This window comes from Mustela nivalis (assembly GCF_964662115.1).
Source record: "Mustela nivalis genome assembly, chromosome: 1".
In the NCBI taxonomy this organism is placed as follows: Eukaryota; Metazoa; Chordata; class Mammalia; order Carnivora; family Mustelidae; genus Mustela; species Mustela nivalis.
In genome coordinates this window covers 39,225,809-39,242,964 of record NC_139020.1, presented here as the reverse complement: position 1 = coordinate 39,242,964, position 17,156 = coordinate 39,225,809, and the positions used below count along the sequence as shown (strand labels likewise).

The 17,156-nt window shown below is 35.9% G+C and overlaps 1 protein-coding gene across 2 annotated transcripts in view; it reads left to right on the top strand.

Moving 5' to 3' along the window:
- Positions 1-17,156, top strand: part of POU1F1 (POU class 1 homeobox 1) — a 417,327-nt gene that overhangs the window by 396,491 nt on the left and 3,680 nt on the right. Inside the window, exons 2-5 of one of the 2 annotated variants that reach the window (XM_082743761.1) lie at positions 2,455-2,571; positions 4,990-5,061; positions 14,260-14,484; positions 16,916-17,080. In XM_082743761.1, the coding sequence (XP_082599887.1) occupies positions 2,508-2,571; positions 4,990-5,061; positions 14,260-14,484; positions 16,916-17,080 (526 nt within the window). In that variant the 5' untranslated portion in view covers positions 2,455-2,507. Of the gene's footprint in view, positions 1-1,944; positions 2,572-4,989; positions 5,062-14,259; positions 14,485-16,915; positions 17,081-17,156 lie in introns of both variants that reach the window. The other variant, XM_082743760.1, reaches the window with a different exon arrangement.

Here is a 17,156-nt window from a genome sequence, read left to right as displayed (position 1 = left end):
CTTAAAAAAAAAAACTTAAAAAAAAAAAAGGTTTTTTTGAAAAATCAATTTGGGAATGTTTTTTAAGACCTGTAAAAACCTGTTATGACAAACTTAATAATCCCACCTCTAAGAATCTACCATCAGGAGGATATTTAGATTATATTTTAAAATACAGATTATATTGTGAAAACGCATTGTGTTAAAAAATGTATAAAAACATTCATTGCATTGTTATTTATAAAAATGAAAAGCAGGTGATACAAAACACCCAGCAATAAGGAGATGGTCAAATTATAATACATCCATACAATTCAGTATTATGCAAAATTATAATTGTTTATGAAACTGATTGTAAAAACTGATAAATTAACTGTTAATAGTACTAAGTGAGATTACTGTAGTGGAAAAGTCTATTTTCTGGCTTTGCTCAGTTTTAACCGGAGCATTCTCATTCGCATTTCACGGCCCAAAGAGTTAAAAATTTTAAAACTGTTATTAAATGATGTCTAAGATTCAACTGTAAAATTCTACGTAGTATGAGAAACTACTGGGAAAGCTTTTTGCTTTGTCCAGGGAGGTTTTACAATGCCCCTTATTACCTGCCACTGGGTTGATACGCTTTATCAGCATATTCCAAGGACTCTATCAATTAGCTTATTTTTTTTATATTCAATGCCAAATAAACTTATTTTTATTTAGTTTTCTTAGGAAATTCTCTGCATAAATACATTGTAAAACCTTTTGTTTCTTTGTTTAAGTGGTCTGAAAATTATATAAATTCTGCAAGTGTGAAATACATACTTTTGGTTACCTATAACTCCTTCTCTCATTTAGAGAAAACAGAGCTTCAAAGATATAGAATTCAGAATGAAAAAATATGTCACTTTTACAATAAATATTTTTCAGGCAATATTTAATGATTTGGGTAATCTTATATTTTCCAAAAAATATCAACTGGTTACTAACAAAACACTCAAGTTGCAAGTTTTTTGAGATAGTATTCTTATCAACACAAACATTAGGTTTAGCACAAAACAGCCAATTCCAAGTTATCTGGAAACATTCTATAAAACAAAATTTCAAAAAAGCTAATGGGGCATAGTCCTTGCTTACAAAGTCAATAATCTCTATGCCTCTCAGTTTGCTTCTGTTTTATTATCCCCAGCAGACATTCTAAAAATAGTATTGCATTCACTCATTTATTTATAGAAATCATGATCATTGTACTTGATGCTAATATATTTATCTTTGAATGAACTATTAGTATATATATATGTATGTATATCCATATATTTTTTTTTCTGACGCTAATATATTTATCTTTGAATGAACTATTAGTAGTATATAACTATTAGTAGTGTGTGTATATATATATATATATGTATGTGTGTATATATATGTATATATATGGTTTTCCCCCCCATGCTCACGTGATGTGGAAGGTTTGCACCCAGTGCTGCCATGGTTACTGTAGGCTCTGGAGCAGAATGGTTAAGATCAGGGGTTCTGGAGGAGTTAAGCATAGTGAGGACAGTATGGTAAATAATTCACACAGATGTGAGATTTGCACGATGTGAACTATAGAAAGTGCCTAGGATAGTGTCAACATCTAGTAAGGGCTTTTCACTAAGCCCGAAACTAAATGTTCATTCTTAATGAGAAAATTGAAATCAAGGAAAAATGATACTATCAGTCATGCTTGTCTTCTCTACACAGTACTACAACTGTATTAAAAATTTTTCTATTTTCTACTTATAATATATAACAAATTAGTTTACATGATTTTTCACAATTGCGTGTTAAGTCCGAATCAGTAGTTGGCAATATATTCATTCTAAGATTGAGTTTTCTATGCATCTTTCAATTTAAACTTAGAGTTTCTTTCAATTACAAACTCAAATACAGTTTCCTAAATAGAGTTTCTTAAAAATTGTGTAATATTTGTTTTATGTTGTTTTGCAGATTGAATGAGAAGTTATCAAAAAGAATCTCCCGTATAAAAATTTGTTATTGTGTTAGTAACTTAGAGGCACCTAGTATTTTTCAATTCATTTTAGGATTACTTCTTGGAGGGACACTTAACTTCTGAAGCTCTTGAATCCTTTCTAAAAGGTCTCAATCACGAAAGTTCTCCACTCAAGTTTCAGATTTCTCCCTTTCCCTCCATCTATACCCCAGAACCAGGGTCCCTCTTGGGCATGGATTAGGTTCCGGTGAGAAGGAAGACGATGCACCATGATAAAGCAATACCCCTGGGAAAAGACGATTAACATGTATAAAGGGATTTCCCTGCAGTATAAGTACCAAGCACGCGCCCTCCTGGTGCTCAGGGCCTTCCTGATGTATATATGCAGGGAGTGAGATTTGAAACGGCCCTTGGAAACAGTAATAGAATAAAAGTCTGAGCTGGGGAGCAGCAGTTCTCAGCTTTCTCCTGTCTTGTGGGAATGAGTTGCCAACCTTTTACTTCAGCTGATACCTTCATACCTCTGAATTCGGAGGCTTCTGCAACTCTGCCTCTGATCATGCACCACAGCGCTGCCGAGTGCCTCCCGGTCTCCAACCATGCAACCAACGTGATGTCCACAGGTACGGACTCCCCTACCAGTCTGCGTGCGGCCGGACGGATGCTTTCAATCTTGTTTAGAATCTCTTTGCTTCTTTTATTTTCTCCTTCATTTTAATTCCCTTTACGTTAAATATGAAGGCTATTTAAAAAAGGCCGAACTACCTTAGACATTTTTAAAGAATATTATTAAGCGTAGTAATTTCAATTGTTGGCTTTATTATAAAGGAGATCTATTTTCTACAAAAGTAAACAGCAAGCCTGGGTGTTTTTAATCCAGAAAACGTTTCTATGGAAATATTTATGGGTAAGGAACAAAACTAAAGGGATAGGTAAAATTATTTAGTGTTTAAAAGGTGTTACTTATTTATCTTAGAGATTCGTTTGGTTTTACTACGTCCAAGAACATCCATATACCTTGTAGTAAACACAACTGAATGATTCCCAATACCAACAACAGTGGATTTCAAAGAATACTGTAATTAAGTGATTTTAACAAACATTATTAGCATCATTCAAAACTCAAAAATCAAAGCTAGAAGCAATATGTAGCATTTAGAGCCCACAAACTGAGTTAAAATATCTTAAAACTGAGTTCCAAAGAGTCTTCAGTCTCTCTAACCAAGTTTTAATATTTTCTTATGTAATTTTCTAATATAAAAAGTAAGCTTGAAAATTGAATATATTGTCTCAAATGCAATCAAATAGGTATGTGTTGCTAATGTGTCCTTTATGTGGTAATGAAGTAGCTTTATAAATTGACAAAGTCTTGGATTGAGTAAATTTCTTTCATATGTAAATTTGGGATTAATCTGCAGCTGAATTTTTAAAATCTAGAAAGTGGATATCTGGATTTGGGTGAAATCATTAAGGTAGACAGTTTTTTGTTTTGTTTTTCATCTACCAAAGAGTCTCATAATTTAAATTTTTTAAAAAATGGGAGTTTCCCCAAACATATTTTTTAGAAAGTAGAGTATTTTAACCAAATTTTGTACTATAAGTAAATTTAAGCAATTATCACATGACTGATTATATATTTTAAATAATAGATATATCTATTGTAAATAGACAAATAATAGTATTTAAATACATGATAATAGCATCAGTTTTATAATTTTTCCATTAATTGTAAATTACTTCGTAAGAAACTAGAAATATTGCTTATAATGAAAAGAACACTTGGACATTACATGCGTTTCTTGTTTATTTGTTTAATTTTAGATTGCATAGTAAGATATTTACATGTAATCATTATAAAATATTTTTATGCTGTAAAGTGACTTCATTTCTTTCTACATGTTAATTGTAAAACGAAAATCTGTGCAAGTATTTTAAAATATTGAAGATTTTCAATATTAAGAGAAAATGTTTTGCTCTCTGAAGTGAACTCAAGTCTTTAATCACTGGATGGCATCTCAATATTGTCAAAGGATTCTAATTCTATACTTTTAACATCTCATATGTATTCAAGGATTTATGATCCTATTATATTTATGAAAACCCATCATTATGGTCAGGATATGAAGGAAAACAGAAAATAGAATACATAAATGGTGGTTTTATTGTCAGTACCCAAACTCTTAGTTGGTGATTTGTGTTTAAAGCTTGATTAAAATTTAGTATTTTAAATTTACTTTCATATACATTGATTCCACAAGGCGAGTAACTATGAATGGTTATGTTTATATACTGGGTTCAACCTTTATAGATTTCAAGTCATTCAACAATCAATTTTTTTTGACCAGCTTTTATTATTGTAATTGTTGAACTGATTGTGTACATGCAAAAAACATACCACCTCTTGGTTTCAACATCAACATAAATGCATCATACACTGTCATGGATTTTTCATAAACCTCTGAATTTACTGGAATTTTTTATGATTGTATCCAATTAGAGGCTAGTTGCTTGGACACTTTCTTTTGAATGGAAGAATTGTTAGGAGAATAAGCAGAAGTAAAGATTATTCAAGAGTTGATTTCTCTATTCATTCTTCCAGAGAAAGACCACTCTATATTACCATATTAAACAAGAATTTAAAGAGATTATTCCTCTAGTCAGTTTATTGTAATGTTTATATGAGATGTAACCTACAAGAATTCTGCAACTCCCAACTGGCCAACATCCAAACTGGTCAGTCACCCCTTCACAGAGCACAGCATAGTTAATGAATGCTATCATCCACACTGATGATTTATGATCTGATTACTTGAGGCAAACTTTGACTCCTGCTTTTAATCTACTCATCAGAGAATTTCCATTAAGAGAAAAACGAATTATGCCATATACTTTAAGAATCACATAAATGTGTGTTTTTGCAATGAAATGAATGTATCTTGAATCCTCATACATTTTCTTACCAGTCCCGTCTATTTTGTCTTTGATCCAAACTCCTAAATGTTTGTGCACATATTTCTCGGTGACAACGTTGGGAAACACAGCAACGGGACTTCATTATTCTGTTCCTTCCTGTCATTATGGAAACCAGCCATCGACCTATGGAGTGATGGCAGGTAAGAAGAATTGTCTGCCTATAGAGATTGAGTTGGGGACACTTCGATGGATTTCTTGGGTCCGAGGGAATCTTGACCAGAGCGTATCATGAAATTCTCATCTCTTAACTTTGGAAATTGCTGGTAAACCACTATTTATTGAAATGTTCCCTGATAGTGGGATGCATTCAGTGATCATAATGATTAAATCTCATTGCCCCTGTTCTCCATAGACCTGAACTTCTGTGCTTAACTCTTTTATTTGCTTTGTATGCTTTTTACTCTAATTGATGACTATCAAACAGCTGACTGTCACTTGATGTTATCAGTGGGTTCGATCCAGTAATAATACAGCAGTGACTAATCTCATGTGGTTATTTTAAATTTTTTTATTTAAATTCAATTAGCCAATGTATAGTATATCATTAGTTTTTGATATAATGTTCAATGATTCATTAGTTGTGAATAACACCCATTGCTCATCACATCAGGTGCCTTCCATATGCCCATTACCGAGTTAGGCCATTCTTCCACCCACCCCACCTCCAGCAACCCTCAGTTTGTTTCCCAGAGTCCAGAGTCTCATATTGTTTATCTCCCTCTCTAATCTCTTCCCCTTCAATGTTCCCTCCCTTCCCCTAAATTATTTAAATTTAAACATAAATGAGCTCAAATAAAGTCAAATTTAAAATTGAGTTCCTCTGTTGCACTAGCCACATCTGAAGTGCTCACTAACTTCGTGTGGCTACCAAAGCAGACAGCACAGATTTATAAAACGTCTTCAGTGCAATATTTTTTCTGGATGTGTGGTCCAAAGATAAATAAAACATTGAAAGCTAAGAGTCAGTTGCAGTGGGTTCAGTGATATTCATTTGAAATTCTGGCAGCTCAGAATTGTTGTTATTCTTAAATGAGATTGAAGAGTTAAAGTTACTTATGTTTCTCCTTTAGATAAATAAAGCATCAGTAGATCAAGGTTAATTATCTATTGATACTTGTATGAAGGCAGTGAGAACACGTTCCTTAAAGAAGAGGAAAATCTGACCTAATCCATTCAGAACAAAACTTTATAACTCAATTTTAGGATAAGGCCAGGAAAAAAAGATTTTCATGGTTTAATAAAGTATACAATTTTGTTCACTTAATTTTTTAAGCTATTCTTTGATGTTTTATATTCACTGCTACAGCAGGGAGAGAAACCTGATGAGTGACAAAAACTACTGGGGCTCTGTGAGAAAAAAAGTGTGTGTGTGTGTGTGTGTGAGAGAGAGAGAGAGAGAGAGAGAGAAAAGCTTTAGATAAAAGAATCATATAATAGGGAAATCTTTCCTCACTGCTGTGTCTTGTTATCATCCATAATAAGTCATAGAAAAAAATGGATCTATGACTATAAATTTGAAATAAAACTGAATAAAAAATTAGTTCACTGGCATTTAATTTCTCCATATTTTTCAGTTTGAGACTAAATAAAACACTAAAACTTTAAAATAAAATATTCCAGAATAAATTAGCTTCACTTACATCCTACCAAGCAGCATTCTTAAATAAAGTAGTGTTCTCACTTTTATAGTAAAATGAAGACTGACCTGTAAATCCTAGTGTCTCTTTTTTTTTTAATAATTATGAAATAGGGACAACCATATTTTCCCCCTTTGAAAACTGATCATTTATGATTCATATATTTAATAGCTAATCAGTATTCATGGATAATGAAAGTAGCCTTTTTTGATGATAAACTACTTTCATTATAAAAATAGTAAATTGTGCGTTTAGCCACTAGAGAGGCAGGCAAAATGCTTCTTGTGGCCCACACTACATTTTGATTATGAAAATAGGAATGACGAGCACGTGGCCGTGTGCTGCTGTCTCTTGGAGGGGAGTCCTTGCTATTCACTCACAGTAATTCCCACAAACTCAGCTCCACATTTAGGCTCCTTTAAACCCAGTGACAGGCAGCCATAGATTGAGGTTAGCACAAAGGTAACATCAGTCACAGGCCAAATACTTTTTTTTTTTTTTTTTTAAGAGAGGAAGGGAGAAAAGGAAGTGGGGGTGATGAGAGAGGAGCAGAGGACAAGGGAGAGAGAATCCTAAGCAGGCTTCAAACACAGTGCAGAGACTCATGTGGGGCTCGATCCCAATCCTGAGTCAGGAACTGAGCCAAAATCAAGAGTGGGACACTTAACTGACTGAGCCCCTCAGGCACCCCCCCAATACTATAACATGGTTTTTGCTACCACCTCCCTCCCCACCAGATGAAGGCCACTGGCTACTGGCCTAGTGAATGTGCAGCTGGCCTGAGAATTCTGACATGTTTCTTGTTTCCAGGCCCGGGTTCACCGTGAGAGTCTACCGGCAGCTCAGGCTATATTACCAAGTCCTCTCAGCAGGCCCTCAGCAAACCCACTTTCTCCCTGCAGCTGGAAAGGAGAGGCTCCCAGAAGAGCCCTTAAGAGTGACCCAAAGCCTGGGTGGTTAGTACCATGAGGAGCAAAAATGGTTATCCTAAGATTTGAATGTATCACCGTAGTCTTAAAAGCAAATATATGTTGTCCCTGGAAGAAAAACTCACCATGGCAAGCATAGAGATGGTATTTGAATATTTTTTGAGAGTGATACGCTTTATTATTGGTTAGAATGTCACTAATTTGACATATGTTTAGTGTGAGTATTTGCATCATAGCAGATTAAACCTCAGAGAATCTGAACTCTCCTGTCTTTATCCCCAGAGAGGCTACACAAATTGAGTTATAAAACATAGGAATTCAAATATAAGAAAGCAAAGGTATAAAATACACAAGAGAAACCTGGTTAATGTCATTAGAATTTTCCAAGAAGTCTCAAAGCTTTCATCAAATCAGCCACTGCCACACAATTCACAGAAGTATCTTATCACCTACAACAAAGACAGGTTCATTGTCACATATGCCATAGGAAAGGAAAGGTACAGAAAGACCTATATTTCAAAGCATATGAAATTGCTTTATTTTAATGTGGCAACCTTAGAACCTAGTCTGATGCTTCCATTTAGCTTGAGCATTTCCTTGAATGAATAAGAGCTCTCACTAATTTTTTGTTAAGGTTGAGAGAGAGGACTTCGCAGTTACCAGATGAATCCACTGTGCCTTATAGTCTAGGAGTGGACACACTGAAAAGAATGACTAATTGGGAAAAATGAATTAGCCGCACCATGAACTAATTAGAAACCTTGTTCAAGTCCCTTCACCTCTCTGAGTTTCCGTCTCTCTTTTTTTAGACATACACCCTGTGCTTCACTTTATTTTTATTAATATTTAAATATATCTTTCTGTTCCTTTTTAACAACATATCATGTATTCTTTGCTTCGGGGGTCAGGTCTGTAATTCTTCAGTCGTACACAATTCATGCTCTCCAGGGCATACACCCTCCCCAGTGTCCCTCCCCGCAACACCTCCCGCCCCTCCCCTCCAGCAACCCTCACTTTGTTTCCTGAGATTAAGAGTCTCTGATGGTTTGTCTCCCTCTCTGGTTTCATCTTGTTTCATTTTTTCCTCTTTTCCCATACGCTCCTCTGTCTTGTTTCTTAAATTTCGCATATCAGTGAGATCATAGGATAACTATCTTTCTCCAATTGATTGATTTCGCTTAGCATAATACCCTCTAGTTCCATCCTCGTCCTTGCTAATAGTTTCATCCTCTTCCTGGCTGAGTTGTGGTGAAGCTGGATTGTGGCAGATTTGTACCCGCTCGACCTGGTTTTTCCTATGATCTTCTCTTTCGATACACTTCCAACAGAATGTCTTCTGTGCCTTCATTCCTGAGAGTTTAAACCCTTCAACAGCCTAGAGCGAATTAAAAATGCTCTTCAAAAGCTCTTCTAGAGGGGCACCTGGGTGGCTCAGTTGGTTGAGCGACTGCCTTTGGCTCAGGTCATGATCCTGGAGTCCTGGGATTGAGTCCCACATCAGGCTCCCTGCTCAGCAGGGAGTCTGCTTCTCCTGCTGACCTCTCCCCTCATGCTGTCTCCTCTCTCATTAATAAATAAATAAAATCTTTAAAAAAAAAAAAAAGCTCTTCTAGATAAACATGCACTAAAATAACAACAACAACAGCAAAAAAGCCCTCTCGAAACTCTAATTCTTGGGTATCTGAAATTGGTTCCGTTCTCTGGTTTCCGAAGCTGGGTGAAGCTGGGAAACCTGTTCAGCGGGCTGCCCACCCTGCCGCCCTCCTGTGAAGATGGCCCATCAGCCCCACAGGGATGACCTAAACCAGGCGGGGTCAGATTATGTAATGGACAAAACTAAGGTGAATTGTGAGAGTCTTCGTTTCAAAGCTCATTTTCAGAGAAAAGCAAAATAGCGGAGGTTTGGGAATTAACCACGAAGATGAATGTCCTTTTTTTTTTTTTTTTTTTTTTTTTTTTGCTGCTGTTTTATTTTTTAATGGGAAGTGGATAATAAGAGAAAAGATCATTGTGGCTGAAAGTGCCCTAGGGCTCCAGCGCTCTTAGGCACAAGGCAACAGAAATCAGTTTGATGGCTGACATGGAAAAATAGTCAACTTCAGAGCCCATCTCTTATTCTTAAGTTATTTTCTTTCTTCTCCTTCTTCTCTTTCTCCTCCCCCTGTTCCTCCTCCTTCCTTTCTCATCTCTTTTCTTCTTTCTTCCACCTTCTTTCCTTCCCATTTTGTTTCTCCCTAACTTGTTCTGGTTGTATTGACTCTGAGGGAAGAAGTGATTCTGAAGGTTTTTTTTAACCTCTGAATGAGAAAAGGCTGTTCAGTAGCAGTAACATGAGGTAATTTCCCTAAGTTTCCTTAGTCTCTCAACTACTTGGTTCAGCAGCCATAGGCGATGTGTAAACAACTCTGCATGGCCGTGTTCCAAATAAATTACAACACCAGGCAGAGGATCCCTGTTGTATATGGATAGGATTTACCAATGCACAAAAGAGTAGAGATCACAAGTCGCAGTCACGGTTTGCTTTGCATTGTCTTGTGTGATGAAAAAGAAATAAATGGAAATATCCAATACACCTTCCTTTGCACATCTCCATAAAGATGGTGTGTCTTACTGTATCCCTCTTCTTTTCCTGCCTGTTCTTCTAAGGCTTCAGGCCCATAATCTCAGAGATGTTGGCAGTTACATGGGGCAGGGCCCCCGTGTTGAGCCGGCTACCTCTGCCTCCCCATGGCCTGCTTGAAAAGATTGACCTCTTCTCCCACTTCTGCCACACACAAGTATATACACAGCCATTGAGAACGGCTTTGGTGGATTCATCCACAATGCGAACATATACTTTGGGCTGTAAATAATGTGCAAACGCTTCCAGGCTCTTTCACTGTGTGCTTCTCTGGGGCTTACAGATAATTTTGCTTTATCAATGTTTTGGAAATGGTTTACAAGACCTCTACTGCACAGGACTCCCTGCTGCTTTTATCTTCTTCTTCTTCTTCTTTTTTTTTTTTCTTTTTCAATAATCCATGCCTTAGAAAGGTTTTAAAAATATTTTTCCGTAATTACCATACCATAGTCACTCTCCACTCTCCCCCAAATACAGGATCACGGGATAGACACTGCCATTTGTTTGACTGTGCCTGTGACCATCATGAATTTCTGTTCAAGGCTGGTTAGCTCCAGGAAAACCATGTCTGTGTGGGTAACTATGGCTATATTCGCTTAATGAAAAATACAAATGTATCACACATCATGTTTTCCTTTTTGCTCCAGACACCAGACCTCTGAACATGGCGTCTTCTGTGCTCTTCTCATGGACTTGTGTTCAAATTTATTTTTTAAATGTTGATTTTTTTTTCCCCAGAGTATTTACAATGTATAAACTACATTTATAATTTTCCAGAAATAGAGGTGACTATCTTATAATATTTTAATAATTATAATATTTTTGTCTGAAATCATCTGTTTAATGTAGCCGAATGTGTTTAAACTGCGGATGTCTTCAAAGGAAAGTCATCTGGTTTACCGGAGGACAGACTGCCGGAAAAATGAATGAGGTTTTTGTTTTGATGTGGTTTAGTGAAGTGATTGATCATTGGACTTCAGTTCTGGTTTCAACGGTATCGTTGATTCATTGTGGCACCCGAGGGAGGTTATTGCCTTTTACCTAAATTTTCTAAATCTTAAGTTGTGAATAAAAAAAAAAAATCTTTCTAGCTTTTATATAAGGTTAAGAAGATGACAAATGTGAAATGAATACAGCACAAAGTATCACATGGAAGATTCGTCGTCGTGTGTGACTATGGTCAGCAAGAGAAATTGAAAATAGTGACAAAGATTGCTAACAAATTCAGAACTTATGGCTTATCATATAAAAGCTATGTAACAAACTACTTACAGACAATAAAAATAATTTGACACAGGTTAAATGAGTTATCTAAAGTGCCTTAAAATACATTAAATGTGCAAAAATCAAACAGTAGTGTGCACATATATATAGAGAGAGAGATTACTCAGCCTTAAATAAAGAATGAGAGGGAGCACCTGGGTGGCTCAGTTGGTTAAGCATCCAACTCTTGATTTCAGCTCAGGACATGATCTCGGGGTTGGGAGATCGAGCCCCAGGTTGGGCGCCGTGCTGGGTATGCAGCCTGCTTCAGATTCTCTTCCTCTCTCCCCCCGGCCCCTCCTCCCCCTCTCCCGATGGCTATTTGTGATAACATGGATGGACCTAGAGGGTATTATGCTAAGTGAAATAAGTCAGAGAAAGGCAAATACCATATGAGTTCATTTATATGTGGGATTTAAAAGGAAAACAAATGAACAAACAAGGTAGAAACAGACCCATAAATACAAAGAACAAACTGATAGCAGCCAGAGGAAAGTAGGTGGAGAAACAGACAAATTGGGTGAAGGGGAGTGGGAGATATGGGCTTCCAGTCATGGACTGAATAAGTCACAGGTTGGAAAGGTACAGCCCAGGGACCATAGTCCGTGATACTCTAATGGCATCTTCTGGCGATGGATGGTAGCCATACTTACAGCAGGCGGAGCGTAACATAGAGGGTTGTTCAATCACTCTGGTGTACATCTGAAACTAATGTATCATTGTGTGTCAACTGTACTTCAATTAAAAAAAAAATACAGTAAGAAAGAGAAAAAACCCAGCAGCCTCATTTTTGCTCACTGCTTTTACTCTTTCTCAGAGTAGTTCATTGTTAAGTGTCTTAATGGCATGTGGTATTTTTGAATCATGAAAGAAGCAAAGATTTTTCATATATCTAACATCCAAGTCTATAAGCCTAAGTGAAAACATAATCTTGAGATAAATATCAAATAAATGCTAAAATAAATGTGATCAGTATTCTTTTAAGGTAGGTTAGTCTTTTACTTCAACTAGCATAAATACAAAATGAATAGAAAGCCGAAAATAACCCCCAAATTAATAATAACCATTTTCAAAAGTTAAACTATGTAATGAATTAAAAAGTCAAAAACTTCTCTTAAAAATGGTATCTCGTGGGGCGCCTGGGTGGCTCAGTGGTTAAGCCGCTGCCTTCGGCTCAGGTCATGATCTCAGGGTCCTGGGATCGAGTCCCGCATGGGGCTCTCTGCTCAGCAGGGAGCCTGCTTCCTCCTCTCTCTCTCTCTCTCTCTCTGCCTGCCTCTCTGCCTACTTGTGATTTCTCTCTGTCAAATAAATAAATAAAATCTTTAAAAAAAAATGGTATCTGGTCTGATCAATATACTACCCACTAAAGCATAAAATGGATGATTAACTGACTTTTAAAAAGTAAAATAGTAATATTGGTTTGTAAAAAGTAGCATGGATTTTTCTTCTAGACAAATGATTTCTTTCACATATTTTTCACAGAAGCTGAATTTATTTTGTGCTATTTTGTTTAACTCCTCCCTTGTATATTTACTTTTCTTCCAGAAAAAATATAGTCTATTGGAAAGGGGTATACCTTATAATTACATATTGTCATATAAATAATACGAGCCAACAATTTGATGACTTACACTATTCTTTGGTCATTACATATTGATATATTAATGTAAGATTTATATATTCTGGAAAACGACATTATTACTCATGTCTTTGATTCGTGAATGTATTTATAGAGAACTAATAGGTAGCATAAACTTGATAAATTTTTCCAGTGTTTTCAAGAATGAATATTGCCTATATCCTATAGCAATTTATTTTTAGTTTAAATATTTATTTATAATCATAAGAAAAGTGAATAATTACCAAATATTCTATTTATATTAAAATGTGTTGGTTATACAAGTGTCATTTAATATAAATCAAAGTGAAATCTCTACCAATAAAAACGTGATATATTGATGAGGAAAATAGAAATAAAATGTGTGGAAATTTGGCTTATGCTATCCTCTAGCCAATGTCCCCAATTGAGAAACTCTTCTTTTCTAGTAAAGAATGAAATCTGGAAACAATTTTTTTTAAGAATTAGATCTTTTTTGGTCATTTATCATTTAACCCAATCAACTGATCTAATGCTTCATTTATGGGTAAATGCCCATCATATCTAGTATTACACCCTTCCTGCCACTTACTTTTGTTTCTTAAATAATAATCAAGAAATGATTCCATTATATTGTATACTTTTCAAGAAATCTTGTTGCTGACTTTTTAATAGAACTTTAGAAATTACTTTTTTCTATTCACTCCTTGAATCTATTTAAGCATATTAGTGTATTTTATGTTCTCATACTTTTCTTTTTACCTGCCTTCATTCAACTTTTAAAAAGACATGATTATTTCCCCTTGAAATTAAGCAATGGCTGATAAAACCATGGAGTTTCTTAATATCGTAAAGTCCATTTTCGAATCCTAAGAAAACTTCCCAGCATAGCACTTAACGATATGCCTTGATTATAATAAACATCGCAGATTGTGTCATGAATTAAAACAGAGGTCAAAACATACATCCGGGTTTCAGTTGAACCTCAGATTCACAGGAACAGGTGTCTTTTAAGAGAAAACAAAATAATGGAAAACATACTTCTGAGAGAATTTGCTCTTTGGCGTTATTTTTGTTTTCACTGCTCTGAGGAAGGTGGAAAAGAAATAACCACATTTATACTATGCCACCCTGACTTCCATTTCGGACAGCTGAATTTTATTTAACCTTGTAGAATTGTGATGGCTGCAGGGGAATAATGGCTTCTAAGGTGCGAAACTTTTGCTTGTGTAGAAATGGCGGATAATTACAAATGGCCCTTTTCTTTCTCTTTCTTTGTTTATTCACAGGTAGCTTAACACCTTGTCTTTATAAGTTTCCTGACCATACCTTGAGTCATGGTTTTCCTTCCATGCACCAGCCTCTCCTGGCAGAGGACCCCACCGTCACTGATTTCAAGCAGGAACTCAGGCGGAAGAGTAAATTGGTGGAAGAGCCAATAGACATGGATTCTCCAGAAATCCGAGAACTTGAGAAGTTTGCCAATGAATTTAAAGTGAGAAGAATTAAGTTAGGTATGCACTTCTTAAGGGTAATGGGCGTACAACTTGGTCTGCACATCCTTGATAGTACTGGTCAGTCTCTTATTCTCTGCTCAGAAGTCCACGATACTTCTCATTCTACATCTGTGCTGTGGATTTAAGTTAGTCCAATTATGAAAATCCTACCCCCCCCCAAAAAAAAACCCTTTATTTCCGTGTTCATTCTATAGATCCTAAATACATAGATTTTTTAATTGATATATTTTTTTCAACTTACCTACCTCAAGATTAACTTTGAAGTGCTTGTTTTTCTCCCTATTTTGTTTGAACTTTTTTGAATAGATGAGCCATTCATATGATTCAAAGGCATAAAGAGTGTAAGTAAAATGTATTTTTTATGTTTGTCTTTCCTGTTTATCAATGTTGTTGGTTTCTTTGCATCCTTCCAGAGATACCATTTGCACATAGAAGCAAATACTTACATATCTTCAGATTTTTTTTTATTTAACCATTTATCTGATAGAGCTTTCCTTATTAATTTTTAGAGAGATTTTTTAAATAGGTCTATCAAATTCCATTTCATGAATATATTATTTAACCAGTCCCCTACTGATGATAAATTTAGGTTGTCTGCAATCTTACATTGTTAAAAACCACCCTACAATGATTCACTCCACTGATGGCAGTTTGTACCTGTATAAATACACACATTTTTTTTTAAGATTTTATTTATTTATTTGACAGAGAGATCACAAGTAGGCAGAGGCAGGCAGAGAGAGAGGAGGAAGCCAGTTCCCCGCTGAGCAGAGAGCCCTATGCAGGGCTCGATTCCAGGACCCTGGGTTCATGACCTGAGCCGAAGGTAGAGGCTTTAACCCACTGAGCCACCCAGGCGCCCCAATATACACAATTTCTTGAAGTGCACGTATATTTGTAATTCTGATAGATGTCATCAAATTGGTCTATACAGAGGTTATGCCAAATTTTACCACCACCACGAGTATCACTTGGCAAACTCCTTAGAATATAATCTCTATGAAAGCAGTAGTTTTTTCTTTATCCACTTTTGCTTTTCCTTAAAAGCATATCCTCAGCACTTAGAACAGTGACTGGCAGCACAGAGAATAAATTATTGAAGGAAAACTATGGTCTAATCTTTTGGATCTTTGCAAATCAGATAGGTTGAATTGGTTCCCGCGGTAGGTTTTTGGGTTTTTTGTTTTTGTTTTTTGTTTGTTTTTCTTGAGAAGGGAAGAGAGCGCACGTGCAAGTGGTAGGATAGAGGGAGAGGGAGACAGAGAACTGTAAGCAGGCTCCACATCCCGTGAGAGCCCCACACGGGGCTCCGTCTTGTGACCCTGAGATCGTGACCTGAGCCGAAATCAAAAGTCCAGTGCTTACCTGACGGAGCCACCCACGTGCTCTGGTGGTTTCATTTCAAATTTATGTGTGAAGATTGAAAAGTGTTATTTCACTTTTTTACAGTCATTTGTAATTCTCTGCGAACTGTCTGTTCGCACACTTTCTATTCAATAGTGTTCTTAACATAAAATAACTATAATAATTAACCTTGACTTGAATTCATGAAGTAGTGTATCTCTTAAATGGATTGAAAATGATAGTTCCACCGTCTGCACTTGTGGCATGAAGCACAGGTAATTTTGTAATGATATTTATTGATGGGCATTGTACGTAGCTGTTTTATGCATACAGATATATAGCTTTAGGCCCTGAATTAATATGCAGTTACTATATGGAATAAACACAGCAGTGGGCACCTTTGTAACAGCCATTTTCAGTTTGCTATTCATATGGCTGTATTTCAAATTCTGTGTTGATGGTTGATACTAACCTGTACTCTAAAAATATTTTGGGACAATCTAAACAGAGCTTTGGCCTGAAGATAGAAGCATTACCAAATGATAAAATGAATGTGCTCAAAAATACATGTAAAATATTGGGTGATCTCACTGTCATAATAAACACGTTTTCAGGGAAAGTCAGCATAATTCTTATTTTTATTTGGTACCGTTTAACAATATAGTTGAATTTTGTACTCTTACAGTTGAGATAAAAATATTTATATCATTATAACTTATGCATTACATTTAATATACTATATTGTTGAGCATATATCAGATATTTAATAAGAGTAGAAAGAATTTATAAGTATCTTATATATAACATGTTATGACATATCTGTCCAGTTTCACTACATATTGTGAATGGCAGGGGTTCCTGTCTGAATAATTTTGACTTCTAGAAAAAGAGAACTAGAAGTGTTTTTTAGCGTACTGAGCAATTCTGCACTGAACTTACTAAGCAATTTTAAATTGCCAATGAATATATGCTTTAAAGCAATATGTAATAGTTGATGAAGAAGGACACAATTTCTGTGATAACCGGCCAAAATGAATGCTTCTAGAAGAGCTGAAGCTAACAGATCTCTCCTGCCCTTTCACAGGCTACACCCAAACCAACGTCGGGGAAGCCCTGGCAGCTGTGCACGGCTCTGAATTCAGTCAAACAACTATCTGCCGATTCGAAAACCTGCAGCTCAGCTTTAAAAATGCCTGCAAGCTAAAAGCAATATTATCTAAATGGCTGGAGGAAGCTGAGCAAGTAGGAGGTACTGAAGTTATAGGCTCTGTGATGTCTTAACCTAAAAACGATGGCTTCCTTGCTAGGATTTAAGCTAAAGCAGA